The 13,946-nt window shown below is 40.7% G+C and overlaps 1 protein-coding gene across 1 annotated transcript in view; it reads right to left on the bottom strand.

Annotated features, from left to right (window-relative positions):
* The window catches only part of ANKRD6 (ankyrin repeat domain 6), a 69,480-nt gene that overhangs the window by 34,322 nt on the left and 21,212 nt on the right, over positions 1 to 13,946 (bottom strand). Inside the window, exon 2 of the mRNA XM_049772205.1 lies at positions 134 to 232. Within this exon, the coding sequence (XP_049628162.1) occupies positions 134 to 232 (99 nt within the window). The remainder of the gene's footprint in view (positions 1 to 133; positions 233 to 13,946) is intronic.

Below are 13,946 nucleotides of genomic sequence, written 5' to 3'. Positions count from 1 at the left end.
CCCAAGAGTGAGGAAGAAGATACTGGGTTAGTCTCTACTACTGTCTAGCCTCCCAGCTGGCCACTTTTTTTTGGTGAGTTTCTAGGAAGACAAGCTTCTTGCTCATCCTTAATCCTAATAGGCTTCTACTCACATCATCCTGGACATCGAGGTCACAGCCAGCTTTCAGTAAGATCTCAACCACAGAAAGATGGCCCTTGTTGGCAGCAAGATGCAAAGGTGTCCGGCCATGCTGTCAAGACAAAGCAAATACTGATTTCAGAACAATACATCTGAGGCACCCAGGGGTCAGGTACAAGGTACTCTAACTTGGGTTCTTTACATGGAATCAATAAACAAACACACTCAACACTGACAGCATCCTTTCTACTCACCACTCATCAAACTAACACAGAGGGCAATGAGTGGGAAAGGGCTTTTCTTTTCCTACAGGTTCTAATGCCCAGGAATGTTGAAGCAGTCACAGTGAATCTCAGCAGGCAAAAGATGGCCAAGCAGCAAAAGATCAAGTTATCAGCAACAGAAAAATCTAGCTAATAATTATTTAAAAGAGGCTGGAAAGATAGCATAACTGTAAGGTGTTGTCTTATATGCGACCAACTCCAGTTTGATCCCCTGGACCACATATGGTCCCCAAGTTCCACCAGGATTGATTCCAGAGCCAAGGAGTAAGCCCTGAGCACAGTGGATGTGACCAAAACACTGCCCTGTTACCCTTACCCCAACTTCCTGCTTATATCACCTGGTAGGTGAGACCCTCCCACAGCTGGGAGGAGTCTGTGGTTGGTAACAAAGGAGTTGCCTTTGTTGTAACAAAGGAAAGAAAAGATGCAGAAAGGAGAGAGCAGACATAGAATGGATGCTGGAGTAGAAAAGAGGCTGCTTAGCTTATAGGCCATGTGAAAATAGCATATGGTGATTAGGGCCTTGTAATAAAGCTGGATTTCTCCTGAAACTTCATCTGACTGCTGTGGATCATTTCCTCACTGTCACCCTGCACCTACAGACCGGTGGGCCAAAGGGGCTGCAGGCACCCGGCAAAGCCGAGAAAGGCCTCACCATCCATCCATCCATCCATCCATCCATCCATCCATCCATCCATCCATCCATCCATCCATCCACACTACAAGGACTTTATAATTAATAATTAATACAACACTGCCCTACCACCACCAAGAAAAATAGTTCTATCCCTTACATATCTTATATGGTTTATCCGATATGGCCCTCTGATCCCCACCAGAAATGATTCATGAGCATTGCCCAATGTAGCCCCCCAATAACAATAACAACAACAAAAAATGATTCAAAATTGAAACTGTTGACCAAAGTGATAAGAATAAATTTGTTTTATTTTGTTTGTTTTATTATTAGGCCACACCCAGTCAGGGGATATCCTGACTCAGGACTGAAGGCTCCTCCTGAAAATAAATGCTCAGGAAACCATGTAGTCCTGGGAGATCAAACTTGAGTCTCCCACATGCAAAATTATTACTGTAATTTTCCTAATTGTAGCAGGTCAGCCCCTGCAGAGGTTGACTGATGGAGGGATGGAGAATGAGGCCCTTTTCTTCCAGCTCGGAGCACGCGTCTGCCACCCTGTCTAGCCCACGGTTCTGAGGTGAAACGGCGGGTAAACAGCTCGCAGACAATCAGGCTCGTGGAAATATTTGCTTTATTCGGATGGACAAAACTGAAGTCCAAAGACTCAGATTCAGTTCCAGCCAGCAAAAGGCTCTTCGCCTTCCACAGACCCTTGCTCTTATACTCCAGAGTCAGGTCCCACCCAATGGTGGGATCAGATACCAACCAATGGTGGAAGCAGAATCAGGTCCTACCCTAGGGTGGGGGCAGAATGCCAGGTCACACCCTAGGGTAGGGCACAGATTAGGGTGAGCAACATAGTAATCCCCCAAAATATTTACATACACAACAATTCCCCCGTTTGTTTTTAGTAAACAAACAATATTGTCTACAATTATTAAAAGAAAAATTAGTCAATAATAAAAGAGCGGCTGTTTGCATAAGCGCATCACAGGAAAATGTAAAGAAAAACTTTTAACCTAAGCACAGGGTGTCTAAAACCAGAAACATGTATCAAGGAATCAACTACAAGCTCCTGAGAAGATAAATCTAAGACGTACATAGATCTTTCGAAGAGACACCAGAAAGGTGTAGCAGGCAAGAAGAAGCACCTTTTCTTTATTTTTTGTTGTTGTTGTTGGTGGTGGTGGTGGTCCTTTTTGGGTCACACCTGGCAGTGCTCAGGAGTTACTCCTGACTCCACGTTCAGAAATCGCTCCTGGCAGATACCGGCATTTGAACCAATGACCTTCTGCATGAAAGGCCAATGCCTCACCTCCATGCTATCTCTCCAGCTCCATTTTCATTCAAGTTCAGGTAGACCAGAAAGCCCATCTTTGAGGGCATTGAACTAGGCCTTTATTTCGGAAGAAGTGGCACATACACCCTCTGCACAGTGGGGAGCCACTGCAATGATGATCAATAGGTATCTGAATTTAGTCCAAGTTCTTAATCCGGTCTGAAGTCCATAAGATGTCTGAAATTGATGTCGACTATTTATAGATGGGAGCTTAAGTCACAAACCAAAACAAAATGTTTAAGGCAGAGACCCTCCCTGTGTATATAAACAACTTGAGGGCCCATCCAAAATGGATGGAACCTTCTATAAACCTAGTATTTTGCCTATGATGCGCCCACGCAAAAAACCCTCAGAACAGACAAAAATATCATTTGGGAAATTATAGACAATAATATCTAACTCACAAACCTAAAGTCAAGAAAGCAAAACCTTAATGTAATACAACATCGATTCCTAATATTAAAAACTAAAATAGAAAAACATTAATTACGATAGTCAAAAGAAGTGTAGTACCAAATATAACTTCAAAGGATTACGGTTATAGGAAAAACAACAGATGTAATTTCTACAGAGTTCAATACCAATCTGTAAATATGAGGGGTCTGGAACTCCAAAAAGACCGGCAGAAGACACTTGATGGGTCTGGAAAAGCGGGTTGAAGCCTTGTACAGGAGATAACATCAAGCTGAATGAAGAAGGAAGGCCAGTACAGTCATCCATGTGTTGGGGCATCCCCAAGCGTTACATCATTACATCATAAGTTGGTTGGGCTTCTGTATTTCCTTTGGGATCGGTGCAATCTTGGGGTAGCCATTGTAGAAACGGTCAACAATAGCATTTTGTATGTGGATGGAAAACCAGAAATTCAGATAGCACAGTTTAACTGGGATCCAGAGACTGTGGGTCTTGTCCATGGATCTTTTCTCTGGTGTTACATTGTGACACAAATCCCAGGTGGCTTCATTTCCAACAAGTTTGCAGCATATATGGTGTAAAACTCCAACAGTCATGGATTTCTTCTTCCCGCCGAGATCAGGAAGCTTGTAGTTGTGGGTGAAGGAGATGGGTTGCACATGTGAAATCCTGAAAATTAAAATGTTAATGACTAGGAAGAGAGAAGGAAGGATAAGGAAGACTAATTTGGGGAAGATAAAGTTAGGAAAAAGGGAACTATATACAAAATATGCAGAACAGACAGACACTAAACAAGACATACATACACAGACTTCACAAAAAATATGGCCATAACACTCACTCATACTAAAAAATATTTGTTGGAAAGGATCCAAAATAGAGCAAAAGAAAAGAGAATTCAGCTGAATCAACTAAAAGCTCCTTAAAATGTAATAGCCGGCAATTGTTTAGATAAATCATTTCAAATTCACTAAAATTTTTTTTTTTTTTGCCTAGCAGATCTGAAAGAGAATTTCATGCGTAATACAAACATGGACAACTCTACTATACGTGTATATCAGTATATATACAAAGTTATTGTATAACAGTAACTTTATGATAATCAATCATAGGCAAGAAGCACTGTGAAGAAAGTCCACCTAAAATTATCATTATGTCAGCGTCTTAAAACCTAAATTGAGGGAAATAAAGCAATGATGTTAAAATAAAAAGAGTGAAAGTCGTTAAATGAGTATACCTAGAAAGAAAAACAACATTAATATGATGAGAAATTTCTCTTTCAGGTGAACCTTGACTAAATTAATTTGTAAAATTTCATGATTAACTGAGACCTAGAGCAATAATGAAATTAAGACATAAATCCATCCTACAAGGAAACACATTGGGGATTCATGATTTTCAATCTATATTCATTGATCATGCCTGTGGAAAGAATCCTAGAGCATTAATAGCAACTGATAAGGAAGTAAAATGATTATCTGGTGTTCATTGTAGATCTCTAAGAAGTATAAAACAGGATGTATGCTGCTGTGGATTTCACCAATGTATTAGGGACTTTTTTGATCTTCTTGTCATCAAAATTGATCCAGTGTTGTTTTGCAGCAATTTTACAGTATGAAGTACAGTGTCCATAGTGAACTTTACCATAATGGTTTGACACCGATGATAAGTTGTATTTCTTAATCTTGCTTTTATTCTCTGAAGTGAATTCCTCTAAATTGAGGTCTTCTAAAGGAAAATCTACATAAGTATGCAATTTTTTTATTTGTTTGCCATCAAAAGCAAAACGTTTCAAGTGTATTATAAGTACTGGTGGCAGTTTCCATAAATACGTTTTCTTTGAAAAATCCCTTCTATTTTTGCAACTGTTGCACAGAACTTTGTTGTCATTTCTTAATTCTTCTTCCTTAAAAAATTCAGAGAGGCATTCCTGTAATGTACATTTATCTGTAGATGTAACAGCCAAAGACAAATGAACAAATGTCTCATAAACCTCAGACTTTTGGTGGCAAGTGAGACACTGGAGTATAGATTTGAATTGTCCTTGAAAGAGATCATAAATAATAGATTTATGAGCCTTTTGGTGTTCTGGACTAAATTGTTCATAATTTTCATTTCCCATGAGATGTGTAGTTTTGTCTGTCATTAGATTTACAGTAAGCAAGTCCTGATGTAATCCCTCTATTAGGAACATCAGTAGTTCGTGAGGATCCTGCTGATTGTGTCCAGCAAACTGGTCATTAAGTAAACCAATTGTTACTTTGAAGCTTTCAGGGTTAATATATCTATGAAATCCATTTCCCATGGTTTTGATGAGCCGACCAAATTCTTCGGCTAATTTACCTTCATGCCCCATCGGATTTTTCTTATTAATATCCTTTTTATAATGATCTTTATAAAAATACTGAGTTAAGTCTGAAATATTATACAAGCATTGCAATATTGAGTTCATGTAGCAAGAGTTTCCTATATTTTGGAGCCCAGTTAAGACAGGTTCCTGTCTTTCCTTTTGCATCTCGGAGTGTAAGGGTTTATCACTACCATCAGTCTCACTCATTGTATGGTGTGTGACAGCTAAATCGTTCCCTGCCCCAGAGACCTTAGTAATATTACTGCTGTTAGTGTCTGAAGTATTCTGTTTTTTCTCTGAAGGGGAGTTTGTAGTCTGAACCTGATCATTTGTGCTAGCCTGATTTCTAACAAGACGTAATGGAACCCAAAATTTCTTGGGAGGGTCATCATTTATAGAAACATAGGCATAACCCCTTCCTCTTAGGAGAAGATAGCCAGCTATCCATTTTTCATCCTCCTTGATCCAAATAGGTTTATGGGTTGTTTCTTGTCTCTGAATATCTTCTTTAAAATGTCTTTCCGCTGCAGTGTAGCTTTCCCCTTGGGGTAAGTTAAAGTAATTTAGTGTGATAAGAGTCAAAGATAGCAAATCCGTTGGTGGTAAACCTCTTTTTCTATTTTTTTGCAATTGAGTTTTTAAGGTTCTGTGAGTCCTTTCTACAATGGCCTATCCCCTACAATTGTAAGGAATTCCTCTGAGATGTCTTATCTGCCATTCCTTACAAAAAAATTCAAAAGTTTTGCTAACATAGGCTGGCCCATTATCAGTTTTTATAGAATATGGAATACCCATCACAGAGAAACATTGTAAAAGAAAACTACAAGCAGCCTTAGATTTTTGAGAAGACATGGGAATTGCCCACATAAACCGAGAATAAGTGTCCACCACAACATGAAGATAAGGTTTCCTTGGAAATAAATCTGTTTGAGTTATATCCATTTGCCAAAGTTCGTTAGACTGTAAGCCTCTTGGGTTTGCTCCTGCTATGTGAGTCTTTTTTGTTAACGGTGCACATATGTTGCAGTTTTCTACGATTTCTCTAGCTTGCCTCCATGGAATTTGGTAATTCACATGTAAACGGCGAGCATTTGTGTGTAGGGCTGAATGTTCCTCTACAGGTGATTTAAATATAGGCATTGCTAGCAAGTCAGCAGTTTTATTTCCTTGAGCCATAGGTCCTGGAAGACCTGAGTGGGCTCTAATATGCGTGATGAAGATGGGCTCAGTTCGTTTTTGAAGAAGCTGCTGTAATTGTTTAAGTAAGTCCTGTATGATCGGGTTATTAGCATTAAGGGATGCAGTGGCTATCACATGACATAAATTTACCACATACAAAGAATCAGAAACTATATTCATGGCTTCAGATACATTTTCTAATAGGTAAATTAACGTTGCTAATTCAACTTTCTGTGCAGATTTATATTTGGTATCTATGGTCATATTAATGTTGTCTCCAGTTATTCCTCCTTTTCCATTTTGGGATCCATCAATGTAAAAAACCTTGGCATTGGGAATAGGGGAATCCCGAACAATTGAAGAAATAACAAACTGAGTTTTCTTTAAAAAGTCCCAAATTTTTCCTGCTGGATAATGGGAGGATATTTCTCCTGTGAAATCTGAGAGGGCCCTTTGTAGAGATTTATTAATTGGCAATATTGACTCAATTTCCTTTTTTGGTACTGGCAAAACTATTATATCTGGGTCAAAACCTAGTAAAGATATAGATCTGAGTCTTGCCTTGATAATAATCTCTGAAATCAGTTGCAAGTAGGGGACAACTGAGCGAGGTTGTTTGTTATGTAAATACACCCCTTCCAAAGGTCCTGACTGTTGCATCAAGGCCCCTGTGGGGGTTTCTATAGTAGGGAAGATTAACAGTAATACCTTTTCTCCTGGGATGAATCTTGAGAGAAACGATTTTTGTAATCTGCTCAAGAAGATGTCCAATTCATTTTTTGCAGCTGTTGTTAAATTTCTCGGGCTATCTAAAGCAGGATCACCCTCCAACGTTTTAAACAGATTAGATAACTCTGCATTTGGGATTCCTAGTGCAGGGCGGAGCCAATTTACGTCACCTAAAAGTCTCTGAAAATCATTAAGCGTTCTGAGGTTTTCTTTTTTGATAGAAAATTTCTGTGGACGTATAGACGTCCGGTCCAAAATAAAACCCAAATATTGATACGGTGGCATTATCTGTATTTTTTCTAAAGCTATTTTCAGTCCTGATGTTTGTAAACAGTCAGTAACATAAGAGTATAATTCCTGTAAATCTGTTTCGTTGTTCATTGTGAGCAAGATATCATCTGTATAATGAAATATCATGGCTTGAGGAAATTTTTCACGAGCAGGGCTCAAAACCTTATCTACAAAAAACTGACACATGGTTGGTGAATTCAGCATGCCTTGGGGGAGAACAGTCCATTGGAAACGTCTGCAGGGATGGGTATTATTGAGAGAAGGAACTGAGAATGCAAAACGTTTTTTATCATCTGGGTGGATAGGAATATGGTAGAAGCAGTCTTTCAGATCAATTATAATTAGTGGCCATTCCTTTGGAATAACTACAGGTGATGGTAAACCAGTCTGCAATTTGCCCATAGGTATCATGGATAAATTTATAGCTCTAAGATCCATCAAAAGTCTCCATTTACTGGATTTCTTTTTTATAGTGAATATAGGTGAATTCCATTGAGAAAAAGATGGTTCAATATGTCCTAAACTTAGCTGTTCCTCCACTAATTCTGTCAGCACCTTTAATTTATCAGTTTTAAGGGGCCACTGACCTGTCCAAATTGGTTCATCAGATTTCCATTTTATTTTTATTGGTGCTGGTGTTTTTACGGTAGTGGCCCCCACTAAAAATTTTGGGTTTTTAAATCAAAAGAAGGTTCGGGCTCTTCTGGAGCTAATGGGATGTGGAATTCTGCTTTCCACTGTTTGTGTAGGTCACGGCCCCACAGGGATGGTGAAAATGGGCCCACGTGAGGTCTGATTATTGCTTTTTGATTTTCTGGGCCGTAAAATAGTATAGTCCTCATACTCAACAGACAGGAACTCAGGCCTCCTATTCCTTCTAGGGAATACGGGATTTCCTGAAGAGGCCAATTTTCTGGCCATTCTTTATCAGAAATTACGGTAACCTGAGCACCTGTATCTATCATTCCATCAAAGGGTTTGCCTTCCAAGTGAAGTTTGATCATTGGGTGTTCATCTTTACATTTAGTAACCAGAGCCACGATTGGGTTTTGAGCAGCACCCGGATCTGTGCTTCCAAAACCTCCAATTCTAGTCTTATCTGAAGTCCCAAATTTGACATAAGGCACTATTACTATCTGGGCAATCGCTTCTCCTTTTTTAAAGGTCCATGTAACTGGTACAGTAATAACTACAATGATTTCTCCCATGGAATCTGAGTCAATGACACCAGTGATTACTGATATACCCTTTATGTTGAGGGAATTTCTGCCAAGAATCAAACCCATGGTATCTGGGGGTGGCGGGCCTACAATGCCAGTTTCTAACATGTAAGGGCATGCTCCTGGGTAAATTGTAATGTCCTCTGGGCATAATATATCTAATCCGGCACTCCCTGAAGTAGAGTGGATTAATTCCCTTATCGTGATGAATTTTCTTGGGCTGGGCTTGGAAGGATTATTGTCTGTGAACTTTGCCCCTGATTTGGAAGGGCCTGGGGGAAGGCCCTGTAGGCGTTTCCCTGCATCTTGTATGTGTGTTCTTGGGGAGCTGAATTTATAAGGAGACGACAATTTCTTTTGATATGTCCCTGTTTTCCACAATGGTAGCAGGTGATTTGCCTCCTGGGGACTGTGTTAAAACCTCTACTTAGGTTATTATTAATGAGGTTTCTGGATCTGCAATCTTTCGCCCAGTGGCGACCCCTTTTGCATTTTGGGCAAAGACCTGGTTTCCGGAAAGTGTTCTGTCCCCGAGGGGAGTAAGACATTGTTCCCTTGGTAACTGGGAAGGTTTGTACTGAGTCTGAGTGGGGTGGGGGTGGGGGTTCCACATAGACATTCCGGCAGGCATAAAGGTAATCATTCAGATCTGACTTTTCATTTAATGTATTCAATACTAATCTACAGGCTGAATTTGCATTATGATAGGCCACAGATTTTACTAGGAAGTTTCTTATCTCCTCATCTTCGACTTGTAACTTCAGAGCATCTTTAATCTTACCTACAAACTCTGCAAATGACTCATAAGGGCCTTGGGTGATTTTTAAAAAGTTTCCTCTACCAATGCTGTTAGAATCAATTTTTTCCCATGCTGACAATGCAATCTCCCTGATTAAATTTAAGATTTCCTTAGGTAAAGCTGCTTGTGTCTGAATATTTGCAAATTGATTTTCTGCCATTAATAATTCATACGATAGAGTAACACCTGCCACTTGCTTTTTCATACCATCCGGACTATATAATTTAGCTTTTACGCCTTCTGAATAGTACATTTCCCATTCAGTTCGCTGTTTAGACAACAGGCATATTTCAGCGATTCTTTTAAAATCATACAAAGTCCAAGATGAGTTATGACTCCAAAGTCTTAATAACTCCACACTGTAAGGCGATTTTGGCCCATTTTCTTTACATGATCTTTTAAACCGATCTAATTCTTCCATCTGATAGGGTACATAGTTAGAAACATTTACCCCGTCTATAGGGGATAAGGCCTGATTAGCAAAATTACTCTGAATAGAGCTCTGAGACCGAGCATGTGGTTCATTTTTTGAATCTGCTCTGCTCTGCGATTCAATTTTGTGACTAGAAGGAGGCATACTTCGTGGAGTTAGCACTGGAGGTAGATCATTATCTGAGTCACTACTGTCAAGCAATTCACTAGAATCAGGCTTAACATTCTGAGTTGTTTTTCTTCCAGCAAAAATTTCTATATTGTTGATGGTGGGGCTGGATTCATCAGCCTGCACCTTGGTCTGAGTTTTCGTCAGATAAATTTCCTTATTATCTATACTGGTTTTAGCCTCACCATTTCTACACTTTCTATTTCCTAAATAGAAATAACAGCAAATAACTATGCTCATAATAATAACGTTAGTCAACACAGAAATTCCACAAACTATGATGGCTAAGACACTACACTTTTCATTTGAAATATAGACCACAACCATCCAACTGCAGTGATTGTCCTTAGATCAAAACCAATTAGTTTTAAACAAAATGGAATGATCCACTTGTATACTAGAGCACCAATGCGTAAGACTAAGGGTGGTAAAATCCACATGACTAACCACAGAAACCATTTGATGGTCAGCATAGGAAATTTCCAATGAAATATTTCACTTACAGTTCTGAGGGTCCAGGGTTCAGGTCCCTGTTCGGGCGCCATTATGTAGCAGGTCAGCCCCTGCAGAGGTTGACTGATGGAGGGATGGAGAATGAGGCCCTTTTCTTCCAGCTCGGAGCACGCGTCTGCCACCCTGTCTAGCCCACGGTTCTGAGGTGAAACGGCGGGTAAACAGCTCGCAGACAATCAGGCTCGTGGAAATATTTGCTTTATTCGGATGGACAAAACTGAAGTCCAAAGACTCAGATTCAGTTCCAGCCAGCAAAAGGCTCTTCGCCTTCCACAGACCCTTGCTCTTATACTCCAGAGTCAGGTCCCACCCAATGGTGGGATCAGATACCAACCAATGGTGGAAGCAGAATCAGGTCCTACCCTAGGGTGGGGGCAGAATGCCAGGTCACACCCTAGGGTAGGGCACAGATTAGGGTGAGCAACATAGTAATCCCCCAAAATATTTACATACACAACACTAATCAACTCTCCAGCCATCTCTCTGTTGAAAAAAAAAATATATATATATATATATTTTTTTTTTTTTTGGTTTTTGGGCCACACCCGGCGATGCTCAGGGGTTCCTCCTGGCTGTCTGCTCAGAAATAGCTCCTGGCAGGCACGGGGGACCATATGGGACACCAGGATTCGAACCAACCACCTTTGGTCCTGGATCGACTGCTTGCAAGGCAAACGCCGCTGTACTATCTCTCCGGGCCCGAAAAATATTTTTAATATACAAAATAATTCAACTATTCAAATCTATAGGCATTCTTTAAAATGTACATATGCACCAATCTTTTGAAGAAAATGCTAGAGAAAGCATGGACACGCACCTAGACCACTCCTCCCACCTTTCATTTCCCTCAGGCCCCAAGGTAGCCAATCTCAAATCTTCAAATTTCAGCATTCATCACTCCTTTGCCTTTTATTATATCTTTTTTTAAACTTTATTTATTTATTTATTTTGTTTGTTTATTTGTTTTGTTTTTTGGTCACACCTGGTGATGCTCAGGGATTACTCCTGGCTATGCACTCAGAAATCGCTCCTGGCTTGGGGGACCATATGGGACACCAGGGGATTGAACCGCAGTCTATCCTAGGCTAGTACGCGCAAGGCAAATAGATGCCTTATGCCCTGTGCCACCACTCCGGCCCTATGCCTTTTATTTTATCTTTAGTAATTTATGAAGCCACAAACAACACAAAAACATTGTTTGACTGATTTTATTTTTTGAATAATTTTTTTTCACATCCAGAAGAACTCAGAGCTCTTCTCTTTGTGATCAGGGATCACAAGTGCTGCCAGTAATTAAACCTGGGGAAAAACGTGTGTAAGGCAAGTGCCTTACCTGCTCTACTATTGCTCTGGCTTTCTGCCTGTTTTTTTTCAAATCTACACATATCGTACTAAACTGAACTATATCATTGTGCACTTTAGATCCTTCTTGTAATTGAAGACGTTTTCCCTAATGTCACCTGTTGTCCCCACTTGCTGCTCAAGGGCATGAGTGCTGTGGAATGTATGTGCGTCCCTTTTCCTCTCAACCAGAGTAGGTTCCATAGCCCAAACGTGGCAGTTGTAATCAGTTGTTTCTTTTCAAGTCAGCTCAGGCCCAAAACTGAAGTGGACACCCAGAAATTACTCTTCAAAGTAAATCACCTATTGACAACTGACTTTGCCGAGCAACAACCTCCAAACTCTAAGGAAGATACAAGTATCCTTTTTCTTTCTTCCTCAAGTTCACAATCAAATAATGTTTCCACACTTACTTTAAAGGCCATTTAACTACAACCCTACCCCAACTAAAACATGCCCCTCAGCAAAAGAGGGTCTTGCAATCCTTTCCAGCATCTAATCCAACTACCCAAAGACTGTTATTACCTTTATGGGAAGAACTTATTTATAACCATCTCTGTTTGAGTGCCCATCAGGAACCTGCCATAGAGGAAAAAGATAAAGGATCTGAACTTTTACCCAGAAAATGCAATGAAAACATTTGCCAATTCTGGAAAGAAAGAGGTCAAGACTCAGCTTAAAATTAGAATTCTTTTTTTTTTTTTTTTAATTTTTTTTTTTTTTTTTGGTTTTTGGGCCACACCCGGCGGTGCTCAGGGGTTACTCCTGGCTGTCTGCTCAGAAATAGCTCCTGGGAGGCACGGGGGACCATATGGGACACCGGGATTCGAACCAACCACCTTTGGTCTTGGATCGGCTGCTTGCAAGGGAAAAGCTGCTGTGCTATCTCTCCGGGCCCAAAATTAGAATTCTTAATTATGAAAAAAGTTATCCCTAAGAATGTGAGCTATAAAAAGCCTTCATAAAAAGGCTGCAAGACAGAATGACCTTCTCCAGCAGGCAGGGTTGCTGCCACAGTACCCTTAACCTTGCCCCTTCCAAGCAAATGCCTATCAGATGGTACAAAGACCACGTGCCTGGTCTTTGGTTCTATCTCATGGCATGTCCTTGTTAAGGGCATTGGCTAAATGGTCTTCACAAGGTTTTTAAGTCATTCCTTCTACCTACTTTGAAAGCCCACATCCAATACTTGCTCCCAGTGGTGTTTGGGGAACAAAGTGGTACTCAACACTCTATCTCTCTGCACCATCTCTACCAACCCATCTCCAGCATCTGAAACACAGAGAAGTTAATCATGGCTGTGAGGAGAAAGATGTGCATGTATGTGCTGTGAGGAAGGCTGACTGGCGGCATGAAGGAATAGAGTACTTCTGAGAAACTAAATAAGATGTTCAAAAAAAAAAAAAGATAATGGGGCCCGCGAGGTGGCGCTAGAGGTAAGGTGTGCCTTGCAAGCACTAGCCAAGGAAAGATCCCGACCGTGGTTGGATCCCCCCGTGTCCCATATGGTCCCCCCAAGCCAAGGGCAATTTCTGAGCGCTTAGCCAGGAGTAACCCCTGAGCATCAAAAGGTTGTGGCCCGGAAAAAAAAAAAAATGGATGTTCATGAGGGGTAGGGTGTCCTAGAGAGAGGTGCAGTGGAGTGACTTCTGTTGGAATCCATGAAGTCCCAAGGAAAGTACTCAGCACCTAGGTAAGATCTGTGGAAACAGCCCCACAAAGGTCAATGAGCGTGTCTGAGTGGACTCTGTAATCAGAAGTTGAGATGCCAAGGCCCTGTTTTAGCACAAGCTAAGAGACAATTAGGTAGACATGTCAGAAACTGCAAATGACTGATTCAAAGGGGTTGGACTGACAGCATATTCCTGACCTGAGTTAGAAGAGAATCAAAAAGGGCCCTGGTCTCATTTCTATGCAACAAGGACCAGAAGATATGGCAATGGGAAGAGTGCATGAAACAAGTACTATGGAAGCACAGTTTGCTCTGGTTCTAACATACTTATTTTCTTTTCTTTTTTTTTTTTTTTGGTTTTAGGGCCACACCCAGCGTTGCTCAGGGGTTACTCCTGGCTGTCTGCTCAGAAATAGCTCCTGGCAGGCACGGGGGACCATATGGGACACCGGGA

Source organism: Suncus etruscus, chromosome 4 (genome assembly GCF_024139225.1).
Source record: "Suncus etruscus isolate mSunEtr1 chromosome 4, mSunEtr1.pri.cur, whole genome shotgun sequence".
In the NCBI taxonomy this organism is placed as follows: Eukaryota; Metazoa; Chordata; class Mammalia; order Eulipotyphla; family Soricidae; genus Suncus; species Suncus etruscus.
The sequence above is the reverse complement of the archived record's forward strand: the minus strand, read 5'-3'. Positions and strand labels throughout refer to the sequence as shown.